Source organism: Thamnophis elegans, chromosome 8, assembly GCF_009769535.1.
Source record: "Thamnophis elegans isolate rThaEle1 chromosome 8, rThaEle1.pri, whole genome shotgun sequence".
Taxonomy (NCBI): domain Eukaryota; kingdom Metazoa; phylum Chordata; class Lepidosauria; order Squamata; family Colubridae; genus Thamnophis; species Thamnophis elegans.
This window is the reverse complement of record NC_045548.1, coordinates 5,173,409-5,190,437: the sequence shown is the minus strand read 5'-3', so window position 1 is coordinate 5,190,437 and position 17,029 is coordinate 5,173,409. Positions and strand designations below refer to the sequence as shown.

The 17,029-nt window shown below is 37.2% G+C and overlaps 1 protein-coding gene across 1 annotated transcript in view; it reads right to left on the bottom strand.

Moving 5' to 3' along the window:
* CDYL (chromodomain Y like) overlaps positions 1-17,029 on the bottom strand; it is a 105,663-nt gene that overhangs the window by 47,131 nt on the left and 41,503 nt on the right. The window contains exon 2 of the mRNA XM_032223257.1: positions 11,049-11,703. Coding sequence (XP_032079148.1) covers positions 11,049-11,703 — 655 coding nt within the window. The remainder of the gene's footprint in view (positions 1-11,048; positions 11,704-17,029) is intronic.

The following is a 17,029-nucleotide window of genomic DNA, read 5'->3' as shown; positions in this document are numbered from 1 at the left end:
TATGATTCAAATCAAGTATCTTTATTACAGTCTCTGACCAACCAATACAGTAAGAGAGAAAGATAATTTCATACAACAATTTGTTATTGGGTGGGGGGAGGAAAAGGCAATGAGACAATAAAGGTAGAGGTAAAGGTTCCCTCGCACATATGTGCTAGTCGTTCCTGATTCTAGGAGGCTGTGCTCATCTCCATTTCAAAGCCGAAGAGCCAGCGCTGTCCGAAGACGTCTCCGTGGTCATGTGGTCAGCATGACTAAATGCCAAAGGTGCACGGAACGCTGTTACCTTCCCACGAAAGGTGGTCCCTATTTTAGTTCTCGCATTCTTTACATGCTTTCAAACGTCTAGGTTGGCAGAAGCTGGGACAAGGAACGGGAGCTCACCCAGTTATGCGGCGCTAGGGATTCAAACCGGCAAACTGCTGATCTTTCTGATCAACAAGTTCAGCGTCTTTGGTACTGAGCCACCGCGTCCCTTGCAAGCAGTGGTGGGTTCCTACCGGATCAGACTGGTTCGGCCAAACAGGTAGCAGTTTGGCGGCCTGGGTCACTGGAACCAGCAGCGACCCAGGCCTGCCACACCCCCAAACCAGTTCTTGCAGCAGCGCCATAGGCAGCGCCATCTTGCTTTTTGCTTCTGCGCATGCACTGAGCAATTTTTATTGCTCTGCGCAGGAAGTGCACATCAAGCCCGCATGTGTGCGGCACACCCACGAGCAAACCGGCAGTAGTGACTGCCGGAACCCACCCCTGCTTGCGAGACAATAAAACAACGTATCTAATTTAAAGTATAGTGCAACTATGTGACTCGGTGAAAGTATTTGGCCACCTGGTAGTGAAGTGTTAGCATTTTTTTAAAAAAAAATAATAAACATAAATGTTATCAATATGTCTCTCAAGTTTAGAGATAATTGGGAAGACTATGATGTCTTGGGACATCATTAAAAAATCATAGGTGGACATGAGCAAGATTTCCTATGTCTGTGGAAATTTTGCACAAGGGCAATTTTTTTTGCAAATATGGAGTCTCGTAAAATCTTCATGCCAACAGTGCCAATGCAAGGACCTCAAAGGGAGCTCTGGAAAAGGCCCAGCTATAACTGCTTAGAGTTGGATTATATAGATAGCCTACAGTAGAAGACTCTAATATAGTAGGGTAGCTATACTAGTATGTATGAATCAGAGTTCTGAGCAAAAGAGTTAAGCCTAGTGATAACTGAGTCTGACTTAAGTTTCTGCTAGGAGCCAAGTCATCTTGTGCTGTTAAGTAGATGAGATAATTTGACTGTTCTTCCTCATCTGAAAATTCTTTTTTACATAAGGTTAGAACAGCAGATTCCTGTAAAAAAATTCAATTGGCTTTGGCAAAGCACATATATGGTTGACCACCATTATTTATATTTCAATAGTTCCCGTTCTCTAAATAAGACTATACTAACATTGGCTTTTATTGTCTCAATATATTAATCTGAACAGTTGTTTGTTAGAATTGCAAAAGTCTATTACACTTTATCATGACAGTAAATTTAACAATGCATTATTTTGTCAAAACTAGAAAAATACTTGTCATGCCATGGAGATGGTATTTTCAGTTGAATTTGACTTTCTTTGGAACAATAAACTGTCCTAATTTATGCACTGTTTTTGCAATTTAACTTCAAAAATCATTTGTTATGTAGCACAAGATCAACATTTCGAAATAAATCTAAAATGCTCTATAAAACACATAATTAGTTCATTATATCTACAATATTATTTGTGATACTGAAAACAAATTCTCTTCTAAGTAAAAAATAAGAAAAAACAAGCATTTTACACAAATGTCTACATTATTTAAAACTACTTGGTTGAGTACTACTGTTAATAATAATGAACTCGAATCTTGAGTAAGAATTAATATTTTAAATTTGGTCACCATAGGTGTCAGCTCACATTTAAAGTTGAGCTTTATTTGCCATTCTATTGCTTGTTTTTTTCAGTGCTAAGCTATCCTACTGGGATTTCTTTTCACAGTATATTGAAGCTTTAACCATCATAAATAATGTTGTTTCATCTACAGATTCTTCTATTTCCCTGTTCACTACTTTTTCTGGGTCATTAATGTATGTAGTAGGTAGCTTAGGAATACAATTACTTTCCTCCACTGAATTGCAATAACATAAATATGAAGCATACAAGCTCATTAATTTTATTGCAAAATTCAAAAAGTTAAGTATTCCCTAAATTCTGATTCTGATCTCATACAACCAATAGAAATTAATTTTAAAAAAGCTTTGGCTAATGGAGGAGGATAGAAAATTAACAATGTTATTCATTATTTCCCTTAAAACAGAAATTTAAACAACTGTATTTTATAATCAAATTGCCATATTTTTCAGAGTATAAGATGTACCTTTTTCCCTTAAGAAAGAGGCTGAAAATCTGGGTGCGTCTTATACACTGAATACAGCATTTTGTTGCCTCCTGAAACCTCACCACTTCACCAAAATAGCCGTGCAAAGCTTGTAGAAGGCTTTCAGAGAGCTCCTGGGGGCTGGGGAGGGCAGAAATGACCAAAAATTATCCGAGGTCAGCTTTCTTTCTGGAGTTCAAACCATTCGGCATGGGAGGAAGGCAAGCAACCCAAAGAAAGAGGCAGTAGTGGGGAGGAAGCGGTGTTAAGGCCGGGGCTGCTGAAGGAGGGGAAATGGGGGTGACACATGCGACTGATGAAGGAGTATAGGTGCCGAGCAGGTAGCGGTTCTGGGGCAAGACTGGAGATGGGGAATGGCACATTCCCCAGCCTGGCTAAGGTGGGAAATGAGCGGGCAGCGGCTGCAGGGCAAGGCCGGAGCCAGAGAAAGACTGTTGGTCTTACCTGAATGGTAGTTCTGTGCGCTGCAGGAGACTCCCTGCATGGGTTATAATTTCTGCCTATTAGCCCAGAAACTAAGTTTGAATTGTTTGGACATCCCTCCTTGGCTTGACTGGAATCAATTTCTTAATGAAGATTTCTCTTGAAATCTTTTTAGAAATACTCTCAAAATATTTTAAAAATGGAAAATACTTTTAAAAATATTTTAAAAGTAGAGATTCCAAAAATGTAACTATCACTGAAAGTATCTTCTTACTTGACTCTGAATCATAACTGAATGATGTAGGAGAAGAGCAGACAAAGCTGGAAGGTGGAGTTAAATGCATCATTAGTTTAGAGTCCCCTTATCTAAGGGTCAGTTAGATTTAGTGCTGACTATTTAGTGCCAATTTAGTGCTGATTATTATTTGGCTAGATTCTTGCATAAAAGCAATAATAATATTCTCTGGCATTAACAAATAGTCCTGGTTACTTTTTTAGAAAGCTGTTACAGTGCAATGTTTTCAAAAATATTTTGAGTGTATTTGGAGGTTTTGCAGTCCCAACTCCTTGCAAGGATTTCAATTACACACCACTAACCCCCCTGTATCTAGAAAGTCTGGACACTCATCAAATACAAAAGAGCTACTCTTATTTTGTTTCAATGGAACAAAAGGAGGAAACTCATTAAAAAACAAATAAACCAATCTGAGCTAAAATAGTTGAGCCTATAGTCAATGAGACAATATATAGCACATGCATGGTATATAGGCAGATCCTCAATTCAATTCCCAGCATCTATGAATAGACTTGAGAATGGTAAGAATAGCAGCTTAAAATAATGAAATTGTACACTAATTATTAAAATATTGGTAAAAATAAACTAATATGGCTCAAGCGTTTCACTATTGTGTAATAATTTTTTTAGCCAGTCTTCATGCATCAGAAAGTCATCATTCTTAATAGCCTGACAAAATGCAAACTTGCAATAATTTGCTTTATTTTAATCCCTTTTCTGAGGCTGACTCTAATCACTGATTAATCTCCAAATGTAATTATAGGCATGAGGTACAACTATATTTTTCCTTCGTTTTGTAATCATGACTGGGAATAAAAGATATGCCTGCCAAAAGGATTGTGCAGATGATATTTTTTAAATTGGCAGATAAGACATTCTTTACTATGAATACCACATAACATTAAAGAAAGTATTGGGAGTAGAGGGGGAAAAGGAACTGAGGCATTTCAGTGGCAGAACATCTGTCAGCAAAACAGATTTTTGTTTCTCTACCACCTATCTTACTAAACATTATGATAGATCGGCTTCTTCATTGTTCAGCCACCAATTTTCTTTGGATACAGCAACTGTGAGGTGAGAGGCACTTATACAAAGCTGTTTATGATTTTTGCCTATAAGTATCCTAGTATACAAAGGAAATATGACAGAAGAGGCATTAGAGAATCATCATAATAAGCAACAACCTTAAGGTTTTATGCACTTTCAATAATTCTTCTTAGGGAAACTGTTAGACTAGAATGATATAGTTGGCTTTCAAAATAGAGGATGGGATAATAATTACATATTTCTAGTGATATTATAAAAGATTTCAAAAGCATCATTGAACAAATAGTTTAAAAGCAGTAAAAAAACTGTTATAATATTTCAGATCTAGTGAAATATTAGATGGCAGATGTTGTCAGTTTTTAACAATCCCCTTTATTTTACATGCTAGCTGTTCCTGTTCATCTAGCATTTTTTATCAGAACCTTTAATTAAAATTTAAAAAAAATATTGTTGCATCTGAATATGTAAAACATGTTACAATTAGATTAACAAAGTTCACAAAATTTGTGAGTTTATATAGACAAGGTTTAAAATACAATTCAATTTTAAGTTCTGAAACGTGTAAGCATTACAATTAATACAGGTAGTCCTCCACTTATGATCACAATTGGGCCCGAAATCCCAGTCATGAGTGAAGCACTTATTAAATCAGACACTACATAACTGCTTCACAATCCTAACTTTCTCATTTGTGGAGGAGAAAATGCTAGTGAACCTCAGTATTCTGAAAGGTTTTCACTAGGGTTTTTGTCAGATTCCAGGTCCATTCAGGAGGATTTTCCCTTCCTGCACAGGAAGGGGTGGTGGTGTAATCCCTTGGTGTATCCAATGTCCAATGTTCCCTTCCCTTGCAACTTTGCCTGCCAGTTTCCCAATTGACTTTTTCCAATGAAGATTGCAAATGGTGATCACTTGATCACAAGGCACTTGGCAATCAGTCGTAAATGCAAACAGGTTGCCAAGTACCCAAAATGCAGTCATATGACTGGGAGAGCCAGCATGACGTTTTATCACAGCTGGAAGTGCTTCATGAGATTGTTGTGACTGCAAATGACTGGACTACCTGTAATGTGGTACTTGAGCCACAAAATATATATTTCCAATTATAACTGATGTATAAACTGACATAGGCAAGCCATTGTGACTTCATTCACATATCAAGCCAAATCATAGTTAAGGAATAGCAATAGCAATAGCCCTTGGACTTACAATATATATTGCTTCACTGTGCTTTATATTCTTCTCTAAGCCATTTACAGTGTCAGTATATTGCCCCCAACAATCTCTAGGTTCTCATTTTACTGACCTCAGAAGGATGGAAGGCTGAGTCAATCTTGAGCTGGTGAGATTCGATCTGCTGGCAATCAGCAGTCAGCAGAATTAGCCTGCAATACTGTATTCTAGCCACTGCGCCACCATCTCTTAACTATAGTTTAGTTTTAGTATAATGTCTAAATTGACAAGCTACAAGAAGCAGTTATTCTTTTTCTAGAAGCCTTTGCACCTAGAAATTACCGCCTTAAAAATGTTGCAAAACACAGCTGACATGCAGCTGTTAATTAGGAATTCTAGGAAGTTAAATTGAACCAAACCCATCTGAGCCTTAAATCTCCATTTGCAATGTGTTATTAGAGAAGTGATTTAAAATTTAATATTTCAGTGCAAAAGTTAAAAAGTGCATATCAGTTACTGAATCAGAAAGCAGTAGACAATTAACAAATACAGACATATGCCTAAAAGAACAGCAATTAGCATTTGAAGAATCTTGGCCTCTCTGTATGTTGGACTTATTCTCATTAGTCCCAGACACATTATGACTAATTTTAATGTATACTGGAATTGTAATCTAAAATAACTGGAGAGCACAAGGTTTCTTTATTTGGCTTGCGATAACTTTAAAAAAATATAGCAGGGATGGCAATCCTTTTTCGCCTAGGGTGCGAAAAGTACACACTTGCATGCTCACCCTCATAATTTAATGCTGCCTCCTGCTACATACCCCCTGTGCATGCACATGTGTCCCCACCCCCCGCTGTCCCGCACATGTGTGCACGCTTTCCTGGAGACTGGGGAGGGCAAAAACAGTCTCCACTGCCCCCACAGAGGCCCTCCGGGTGCTGAAAACAACCCATTTCCCAACTTCCAGTGGTCCTGCTAGGTCCATTTTTCGCCCTTCCCAGGCTCCAGAGGCTTTCTAGGAGCCTGGGGTGGGTGAAAAATGGCCCAACACGCAAACCGGAAGTTCGGGAATGGACTTCCAGATTGCCCATTGGGCCGTTTTTCTCTCTCCAGTGGCTTCAGGAGGGTGAAAAACAGCCGAAAATCAAGGCTGAAAATCAGCTGGCCAGCGTGCGCATGCCCGCTGAAGTTAACAGGACAACACCTTGCACACCAGAAATGACTCTGCATTCCATTTGTGGCACGCATGCCATAGGTTCGCCATCATGGGTATATAGAATACTGCTGACTTTTAGGTCAGAGACAATTTTTATTTGGATTTAGTAACTAATTTGTGGCTGTTACTAGAAATAGGCTCTTGTGTAACTTGGTTTTAGAACTTAATTGACCTGCAGGGGTGTAATAAGGCTGACCAGACTAGTGATTATGAGACAAGAGGTTTCCCTTGCAATTAAATAACTCTCCCGAACTTGAAAGCTTTGAGTGCCTGCTTTGAACATTTGCATGCCCAGAAAACATTTCATGAGCAAACTGTTCCTCTGGATCCAGCTATTGGACCCATGAAGCATCTGCAGTCATTTCACTGCTTGTTGTGACAGCTTTGGGGCTTTCTGGATGTAAAAAATATATATTAAATAAATACGAGCTAATAAAACTCCCATCACATCCCTGGATTACTAACTAGGGATTGAGTTAGTGAAAATACAGCTTTATAATAAAGTTACATATTTTAAACGTATTTTCACTAAACAAGTAATGTCCATGCTTCTATCTACTTACATAGATTTGATGAATGTGATGAAAGAGATTATCTTTTGAACCAACTATAAAATTTATCTTTGAAGTCTATTACTGTTGTCCACTTTTTTTTATCAGCAAGGATGTTTCTCTTGATCAATGCCACTGTCTTATCCAATATTTTTACAGCATTGCCTTTCTACCAAAATCAGCAGAGACCACAATGGCAAACTAGAAACGCAATTCTACACACACACACAAAATCACCCATAACTGATCCACTACCAAAGCAACAACTCAACCTCCCACAAGAAAAGCTGTGTAAGAACTTTATTTAAACAAGCTCATACATACTGCAGCAACCCAAAATAGCAGAAAAAGGAAACAGAGCATCTCTACAACAAAATAGATACCCACAGGACTTTATCAAAAAGTCCCTGACCATTCAACCCAATACAGCACAACCAACATAAACCCTATGAAGAATTACACTGCCATACATCAAGAATATCTCAGAAACCACAAATTGACTACTAAGACCACATGAAATCAGCATAGCACACAAGCCAACTAAAACCCCCAAAACATTTTAAGCAAACCAAAAGAACTAGTAACCCCAGAAGAAAAAACAGGATTCATCTACAACAATCTAAGAATTGCAACAACCTCTATGTAGAACAGACAGCTAGAAAACTGGCAGAACGCATCCATGAACACCAACTGGCAGCCAGAAGACATGATGAAGATTCTTTAATTTCACAACATGTAGACAGATTTAACCATAGTTTCAAGTGGGAAAATATGACAATCCTATACCAGGCCAAGTCCAAAAATGCCATGATATTTCTAGAAGCCTGGCGCTCTGACAAATCAGCCATTATTAGACACATAGACATTAATAACATCTATAGGCTATGCAAAAGAGACAATCAACAGCCCAACCAAAGAATCTTATTATTTATTTATTATTATTATATTATATTTGTATGCCGCCCTTTTCCCCCAAAGGGGACTCAGGGCGGCTCACAATTCAAATCAGGGAAGAGGGGTACAGACAAAAAAATAAAACAAAACATAACAATGCATAATTTAAAAACACACAACAGTCATACCATTCGAGACGGGGGCAACAGCTCTTTAGCCCCAGGCCTGTCGGAACAGCCAGGTTTTAAGGGCTTTGCGGAAGGCCTGGAGGGTGGTGAGGGTTCGAATCTCCACGGGGAGTTCGTTCCAGAGGGTCGGAGCAGCCACAGAGAAGGCTCTCCTCCGGGTAGTCGCCAGTCGGCACTGGCCGGCGGATGGAATTCGGAGGCATAATCTGTGGGATCTAATCGGTCTAGTGGAGGTGATTGGCAGCAGGCCGTCTCTCAAGTACCCAGGTCCAATCTCTAAGACCGGCCATCCACACAGACAGACAAGTCACCAGAATATAAAATGACAGCAAACAGCAGTCTCTATATTAGCACTGATAGTGTTACCTAGTTAAGGGTAATGAAAAATCTGCAAGAAAACAAGCACACTCAGAGAGAATCAAGAACCCCTCAAATCCTGTTCTTTCTTTATAAGATAAAGAAATTAAATTACTGAAATATCAAAGCTAAACTACAAAATGTAGTGCTTTATCTGAGTTTTATTTTATCTAAATATTCCTCATACAATTCCAATAGGATTCCTTTCCCAATCTACTGGGATTTTCATATTTATGAATTTTACAGGATTTTCATATTTATTATAAAAACAGTATAAATTGGAAAAAAAAACCTGTCAAAGCAGAAAGAAAAATCATTCATGCTGAATTTAAAAAATAAAATAGTGATAGCACTTGGCAATATCACTTAGACTTATATACCGCTTCACAGTGCTTTACAGCCCTAAGTGGTTTACAGAGTTAGCATATTGCCCTCAACAATCTGGATCCTCATTTTACCCACCTCGGAAGGATGAGTTAACCTTGAACCTGGTGAGATTCAATCTGCCAAACTGCTGGCAGCCAGTGATCCGCAGAAGTAGCCTGCAGTACTGTACTCTAACCACTGCGCCACTGTGGCTCTTCTCAACTAACCTAACCTTTTCGGACTATAAGACACACTTTTTTGTCTCCCAAGAGGGTCAAAATGGCTGTGTGTCTTTTAGACTGAATATTGCCGAAGTCCCGCCCACCCACCGGCCTTTTATTGGTGTCTGCACGCCCCTTTTTCCGGCCTTTTTTTTTTCCGGCCTTTTAAAAGCTTTTTTTGCCTGTTTTTGAGGCTTTTCTTGGCCTGTTTTCGAGGCTTTTTTCAGGCTGTTTTCAAGACTTTTTGAGCGCATTTTAGAGGGTTTTTTTCAGCCTGTATTTTGAAGTTTTTTTCGGCCTGCTTTTCTTTTTTGGCTTTTCTTGGCCTATTTTTTCGGTGGGGTTTTTTGGCCCATTTTTGAGGCTTTTTCGAGGCCATTTTTCCAAAAAAAATGCCTCAAAAATGCCTGAAAAAAGCCTCAAAAATGGGCTGAAAAAAGCCTTGAAAAGGGGCCGAAAAAAGCCTCAAAAACATGCCCAAAAGCCTTTAAAACAAGCCAAAAAAGCCTCAAAAATGGGTTGGAAAAGGGCCGAAAAAAGGCTTCCAAATAAGGGCCAAAAACGAGGTGCACAAACGCCAAATCTCCCCCCTTTTTTGTTTTCCTCTTCTAAATTTAGGTACGTTTGTCAGGTGCATTTTATAATCTGAAAAATATGGTAGTAAGGTAGAAAACAACTAATTCAAAACAAGATACTATCCACTTCATTTAGAAGTGAGTTTTAGTCTCCTCATTTGGGCTTATTCTGATAAATAAACATATGTTAACTTCCATTCAGGCTCTCATGAGAAAGCTAGGGCTAAGCAGAATGATGGAGGAGCAAAGTAGTACAGTTCTAGAAACAGTCTAAGAAACATGATCAAAAGCTCTGTAACACATAGAAACCTCCTATATAAACTAGGACTTTTATATACAATTTCAATTCTTAACATCTACACCAAGGATATAAACCGTGTGCCGTCACATGATGTATCATGATGTTTTCCCCTTGGTGGAGATGGGGTGGGCATGGCCTACGTGAGATACATCCACCCTGCAGTCCGCCAGTTTGACACTCCTGAGCTATACTATAATATTTCAAATGCTTTATAATAAGATAGAAAAAATAAATACATCAGTGCGTTCAAAAGAATTATAAAATATGGGTAAGAGAATAGAGGGGATATCTGATAATGAATTATAACAAATTCAAAACATATTTTGTGCAGATGTCCACATCCAATGTCAGATAATTTTACTCCCTTCTTTTCCTGTGAAACTTCTCATATTCCCTCAAAGATTATGTACTACCTAGAAGACTGTAACTGAATATACAGAATATGTCATAGAGAAATAGCAATATACCAGCAGTTCACAAAGTAAATAAATACACTTGTCCAAAAATGAAAATGGCAGAATATACTGGTTCCCTATCAACATCAATGAACTTTACCATTTATTTCTAAAATCTATCAAACAAATAACAATTAATGGTTGGTAAATTCAAGACCCTGATAAAAGCTGTCTTTAAAAAAAATCAATCACAATATGCTTCTCAGAAAAGTGTAAACTAACAAAATCTTGTTGTGTGTTTTATTGTAAGATTGGCTCCCACTTTATCTTTTGTAAGGGCCTGAAGATGTGATTTTGCCAACGTGGACTCTAGTGATAAGGAGCCCCACTGGAAGTAGTGGGTTATCGGTTTTAATCCGCCCGGAGTCAACGAGAGTGATCTGTGTGACCACATAAATTTTCTTAATAAATAAATAAAAATTGAGAACATTCAAGGTAAAAAAAAATACATATTGCATATTTGATCCTGGAACAAATTGGACAATGAGACAATTTCTGAAACATTAAAAAGTTACTCGTGAATATCTACAAAATTTGCTGGAAAACCTATCCATCCATACATCTTACCTTTTCCATTTATTGTTAATGCAGATGCAATGGTAGCTGTTACTGGCACTGGCAATTGTGGCACTAATGAATGTATTCTTGGCCTGCTCCCCATTCTAGCACGTTCTTCTCCAGGACCTAATAAAGCTCCAACTGGTTTTTCTGCTGCCACCTCGGGGGCTACAGAATCTTCATGATCCTGCTCAATGCGATCCAGTTTATCAGGACTTTCATTCTGAAAGCCATCTACTGCTGTCCGACTCTTTATAGGACTTTTGGGCACAAGAATTTTTATACCTGATTTTGAAAGGTCCATGTTTTTTCTACCAGAGAGAGGAGTGTTGTTTTTCCGAAACTTCTGAGCAGCAAACAGTTGATTTTTTGATTCATGGTCTTTTCCAATAACTAAGGACTTGGAGGTTTTTGAAAAAGAACTATTAGTAGATCGAGAAATTTGTTTTCTTGCATTATTTGGAGATGTCCTGTTTGTCCTTGTTAATGTGCTTTCTTTTTGTTTTTCATTGTGATGTCTGTTAAATTCATGTATATATTCTTCACAATTCACAAGGTGCTGTTCAGGTTCCCATGTGTCATCTTCACTCTCATAGCCTTTCCATCGCACTAAATATTCCGTTTTTCCTTTCTTGTTTTTTCTTTTATCAACAATTCTCTCTACCTGTTGAAAGAATTAGAGATGGCAATGAAGATGTACTTGTGAATGTTTAAACATGAATGTACAATGAGGCAATTTGAAATACAGAACTTAGAAACAATTATATTTTGTTTCAATTGTACCAATTAATTTTGGCAATCAGTGTAAATAATTATATACACTTTATTAGTAAGCTCAAGCAACCTTAAATGTTGACAAATGCATGAAAGTATGCAATAAATTATATGATGATGACTAAAAAGAAAAATCGTACTAATATCATATACATTTTTAATATTGTATGCTGCCTGGAGTCATAATGTATGGGGCGCCCATATAAATTTACTTAACATATAAATAATAAATATTTGACATTCTGTGATGGGAAGAAGTCTGCACCTTCAGTTATATATCAAGTATTAATATGTTTATTGCCATCATAACTAGAATGCCTTACTCTCAGTGACATAACCCTAAACTTATACAAAGAGAAAACAAGATTATAATCATTGGTGAACATATATCTTTGGATGTTGGGCAACTCATGAATTTATTATCTTATCTTTATCTTTAAATGTTGAAAGAGGGGAAATAGCTTTTTAATGGACAAATAAAGGATGCAAAATGTTTTAAAATTCATTATTAATGTCACCTTTCAATATTACTACCAACTCATTAAAGTCTTAGAACATAAGATAAAATAAACTTCTTAATTTGACAGAAATGTAAACCATAATAGTGTATAGTGGAAATCAGTTCTTGGTAAATTTAGATAGAGATATAACTTGATATATTAATATTATTCACATATTAATCATATTGGAGATAACCAAAATAATACATCACATTTCCTCTTGATGTCCTATTTGAATTCTCAGTATAGTGTCTCCCTCTACTTATGCTTACCATGAGTCGAAGGTTTATAAAATACTTGGCTTTCTATTTTTCTAAAGTAGAACTCTGTTAATATTTCCACAATAGACCACTCAAAAATGAAACTAATATCTATAAAGTGGCTACAAAGAGAATATGATAATAAAGAAACACTAAAATCTGGGATGCCTTAAAATCTGATGGAAATTTAGTTTTAAATTTTCAAACCAAGTGTTTTAATTATTGTAATGATCACATTATTTTTAATATGCTTAAAATATATTTATTAGTTCTGAATTTAGTTATTTAAAATATTTTTCTTGGTGTGTTTTCATAACAAATATTTCAACACTGAATACCTGACACTGCCATAAATAGCCTGTTGCCTACTCCCATAAAACAGAATGTCATAATGGAGATGTTGTTGATAGTATAGAATTCTTTGCCTTATAATATTGCATATTCTATAGGTTTAACAGATTATACCATTTTACTAAGTAGCAGGATCTGTATAGTTATAATACATGAGCATTTCATACAAGAGCATATTGTTGCTAACTTCCACCTATTTTTTCATCATTTGAGGATCTACATCTTGCAAAAATCATATTCAGTGTTATTTCTCCCCAATCAGAAATATTGACTCATGGAATGCATAGCAAAAGCGATTCCTTTCTACAAATTCAGCATTCCTACATCGTGTAAGTTTTTCAGTGTATTATATAAATCACTTCTATCAAAATATAAATTTATCGTACAAATCCATTGAAATGAATCTGCTGAGATAAGCATAAATTTATCATATTCTCCAAAGCACCTGAGGGTAGAACAAGAAGCAATGGGTGGAAAGTAATCAAGGAGAGAAGCAACTTAGAACTGAGGAGAAATTTCCTGACAGTGAGAACAATTAACCAGTGGAACAGAATTTGCCTCCGGAAGTTGTGAATGCCCCAACACTGGAAGTCTTTAAGAAGATGTTGGATAGCCATTTGTCTGAAATGGTGTAGGGTTTCCTGCCTAGGCAGTGAGTTGGAGTAGAAGACCTCCAAGATCCCTTCCAATTTTGCTATTGTATAATTTGTATATATGCAAACAAAATTTGGTTTGATTAGTTTATTCTTGTAAAGGAATGATAAATTTAAAACCTAACATCCAACAATAGCAGTTATTCATATACTGGTGAAATGTTTTAACCAATTTGGTAACTTGATGAGAAACAAATTAGATAGATGATAGATAGGTAGATAGATATCTAGATAGATAGATAAGATAGATAGATAGACAGACAGACAGAAATGTAATTGAATTGATGAAAACCTGTCTTTATGCATATTATTGCTAAACAATTTTCATTTTAAGTAGCTGATATCTCATTCTATATATGTATACCAAATGTTTTCATGAGAAAACTCTGTGTATGTGTGTAACTCTGTGTGTGTGTGTGTGTGTGTGTGTGTGTGTGTGTGTGTGTGTACCTTTATTAAATTTCAAAATAAAATAAAATAAAAACTAATATACAGGTGAAAAGAAGGGAATAAAAGGGGAAAAGTTAAGTAACAATATATATGTGTGTATACACACACACACACACACACACACACACACAAAGTGACCTCCTGTTCTGACCTCAGCTTACCCAAATCACAAAACAATTCCTTGTCCTAACAAAAAACCCTTTTTATTAAATTACTATGAATTTAACTCATTCACATCCAGCAAAGTCTTTCAAGGGAGGATTTTACAGTCACAGACTTTATCTAGCTTGTAGAGCTGACAGGCCGATATCTGCTAAACTTGGCAAGGAGTCCCTGAGAGTCACGAACCAATTAAGTGAACTAATTGTCTCCTGCAAACTCCACTCCCCTTTCGCTCCTCTTTTATTTCCTCTGGGAGAGCCATTCATCATCCACCCGTGGCCTTACTCCCAAGTCGACCCCTGTTCTTTAGCTGTTCCCTTCATCTGCCAATTCTGTGCATGCACACACTGGGAACAGACTCCAGCTGTTCGTCTTCCTCACTGATGTCTGACTCTGAAGGCAGCTGATAACTGGCATTCAGCTCTGGTCCCCTCTCTGCCTCCAACAAAGAGCCCTCATCAGAGCCTTCCCCAGACTCCAGGACTGGCCCATATTCCTCCCCAACCTCCTCACTGTCCGAATTTGCTGCCAGCTCTGCTGGCCATTGGCGGGCCACAACATCTCCAACGTTTTTCAGTATAGAGACAATTATAAAATAAAACTACCTCTCTAAGTTTAAATAAATAATTTCTCTTTGAAAGAGATGGCTGGTTCAGAAATATGAAAAATATATAAATAAATAACCAATTAAATAAATACCTAAATACATTAAAATATTAACCAATATTTTTAAAAACCATATTCATATCATATTGAAGGTAAAGGTTCCCCTCGCACATATATGCTAGTCGTTCCAGACTTTAGGGAGCGGTGCTCATCTCCATTTCAAAGCCGAAGACCCAGCGTTGTGCGAAGACGTTTTCTGTGATAATGTGGTCGACATGACTAAACGGCGAAGATGCATGGAACCCTGTTACATTCCCACCAAGGTGGTTCCTATTTTTCTACTTGCATTTTTACATGGTTTCTAACTGCTAGGTTGGCAGAAGCTGGGACAAGTAACAGGAGCTCACTCCCTTATGCGGCGCTAGGGATTTGAAACACTGAACTGCTGACCTTTCTGATCGACAAGCTCAGCGTTTTAGCAATGAACCACCGTGTCCCTCATATAGTATTAGTTTAACTTTAATATAACACATAAACACTTACTAACTGTAAATCAATATATTTAACAATCCACAATATTTTTCTAGTCAAATCAAATCAAATCCCCAAATACCATACTATTTATCCTGAGAAAATAAAAAAAAAATAGCGCATGCAATAGATTTTATTTATTTATTTTATTTGTTTACTTATTTATTTTAATTCACGGACCTCTGGGCCTCCTTTCTCATCAGCAAAGCACTTGAGCATTGTGTCCCTGTAGCCTTCAGCAGCTCTTTGGAAAAAGCCTTTGCCAGCTGGAACAGAGTTTTGGAGGAAGGCATCTCCCAAGCTTTGCTGGTGCTGACAAAGCAAAAGGCTGCTAAAGCCTACAGGGACGCAATCTCCCTACAGGTGTTAGCAAGGAAATGGCAAATGAAGGGAAGGCCTGAAGGACTAAAGCCTTTCCTTCATTTGCAAATGTCCAGGCCTCAATTCTCAGAGAATAGAGGCTTAAAGTGCGAGATCATGCGTGATCAGTAGCATGAGATCTCGCGCTACTGATTTTGCATGATCTCACAGTACATTAGATCTCTGTTCTCTATAAATGCACTGAAAGCCTGAAGCAATGACATAGGCAAAGAACCCGTGACAGAGAAGAGATCTTTGAAAGGTGAGTCTCCACAGGCGGAGCGTCTGTCAAGACCTGGGGTGTGTTTGTGAATAGACAGGGAGAATGTTGCAGAGCCCCTGTGGCCATTCATAAGGGCGAACAACTGCTGCAACATTCATAATTTTGGAACTTGTTCATAAACGCTAGGGAGCGCTTATTGCGTAACTTCGAATGTTCGATAAGGGAATGCTCGAAATCTGAGGATTACCTGTATAGGTTTCATTGTATTTAGTTTTGTTATATGAATTTGCAACTTAGTTGTCAATTAATTCTAAAATATAATTTATAAAAACACTTCGATACTGAGCAACTGATTCTAGTCTATTAGTGAAATTCAGTATAAACCAACCTCATGTAAGTAATCTTGTACAGAGATCATTCACAGTTAAACGGTGATGAAAAAGTAACTTTGCCACCTGATTTTTGCAGTCTATAAAGCAAGGGAAAATTGAAGTAAGAGCATTAGCACAGTTGCACTTTCACGCAGAGACTGCTTCACTTAGCTAAGTTGTTGGTCTCAATTGTGGTTGCTAAACAAGGACTTGCCTGTATTTCATATTCCTATCCCTAAAAACCCAGCACACATAACAGAATGAATCTGAAAGAACTATCTTCCACTCTTTTTGATTCCCCAGTTCTGGATCCTGGCACTAAATAGCCTAAGTCTGTGATAAAATATAATATTCTCTGATCTTTGCTTTGTCATTTACTTCAATTTATTTGACTAGATCTGTTGTTTGAATTATGGGACAGGATGGAAGAGCTAATAGGCCTTTAAAATATTTTCATATTTAATTTTACAGCAAATTACACTGTTTGCTCAGCATTTAGAATGGTTTAGAGAATCACAAATCACTATTGCTATTATGCCAACATTTACTGTATTTAATGTAAATATATGTATATACTCTCCCCACATCTCAAACAAGAACTCTGGGCATCTCATAATCTAAAAACAACACTATGAAATAATTAACCAGAAAAAAATAAAAACAGAAACAACAAAAACCTGGCACCACACCCAAACTCTCTTGATGCAACCCATAACAATCTCTTCTAACTGCAGGTTCAACTTATCCTT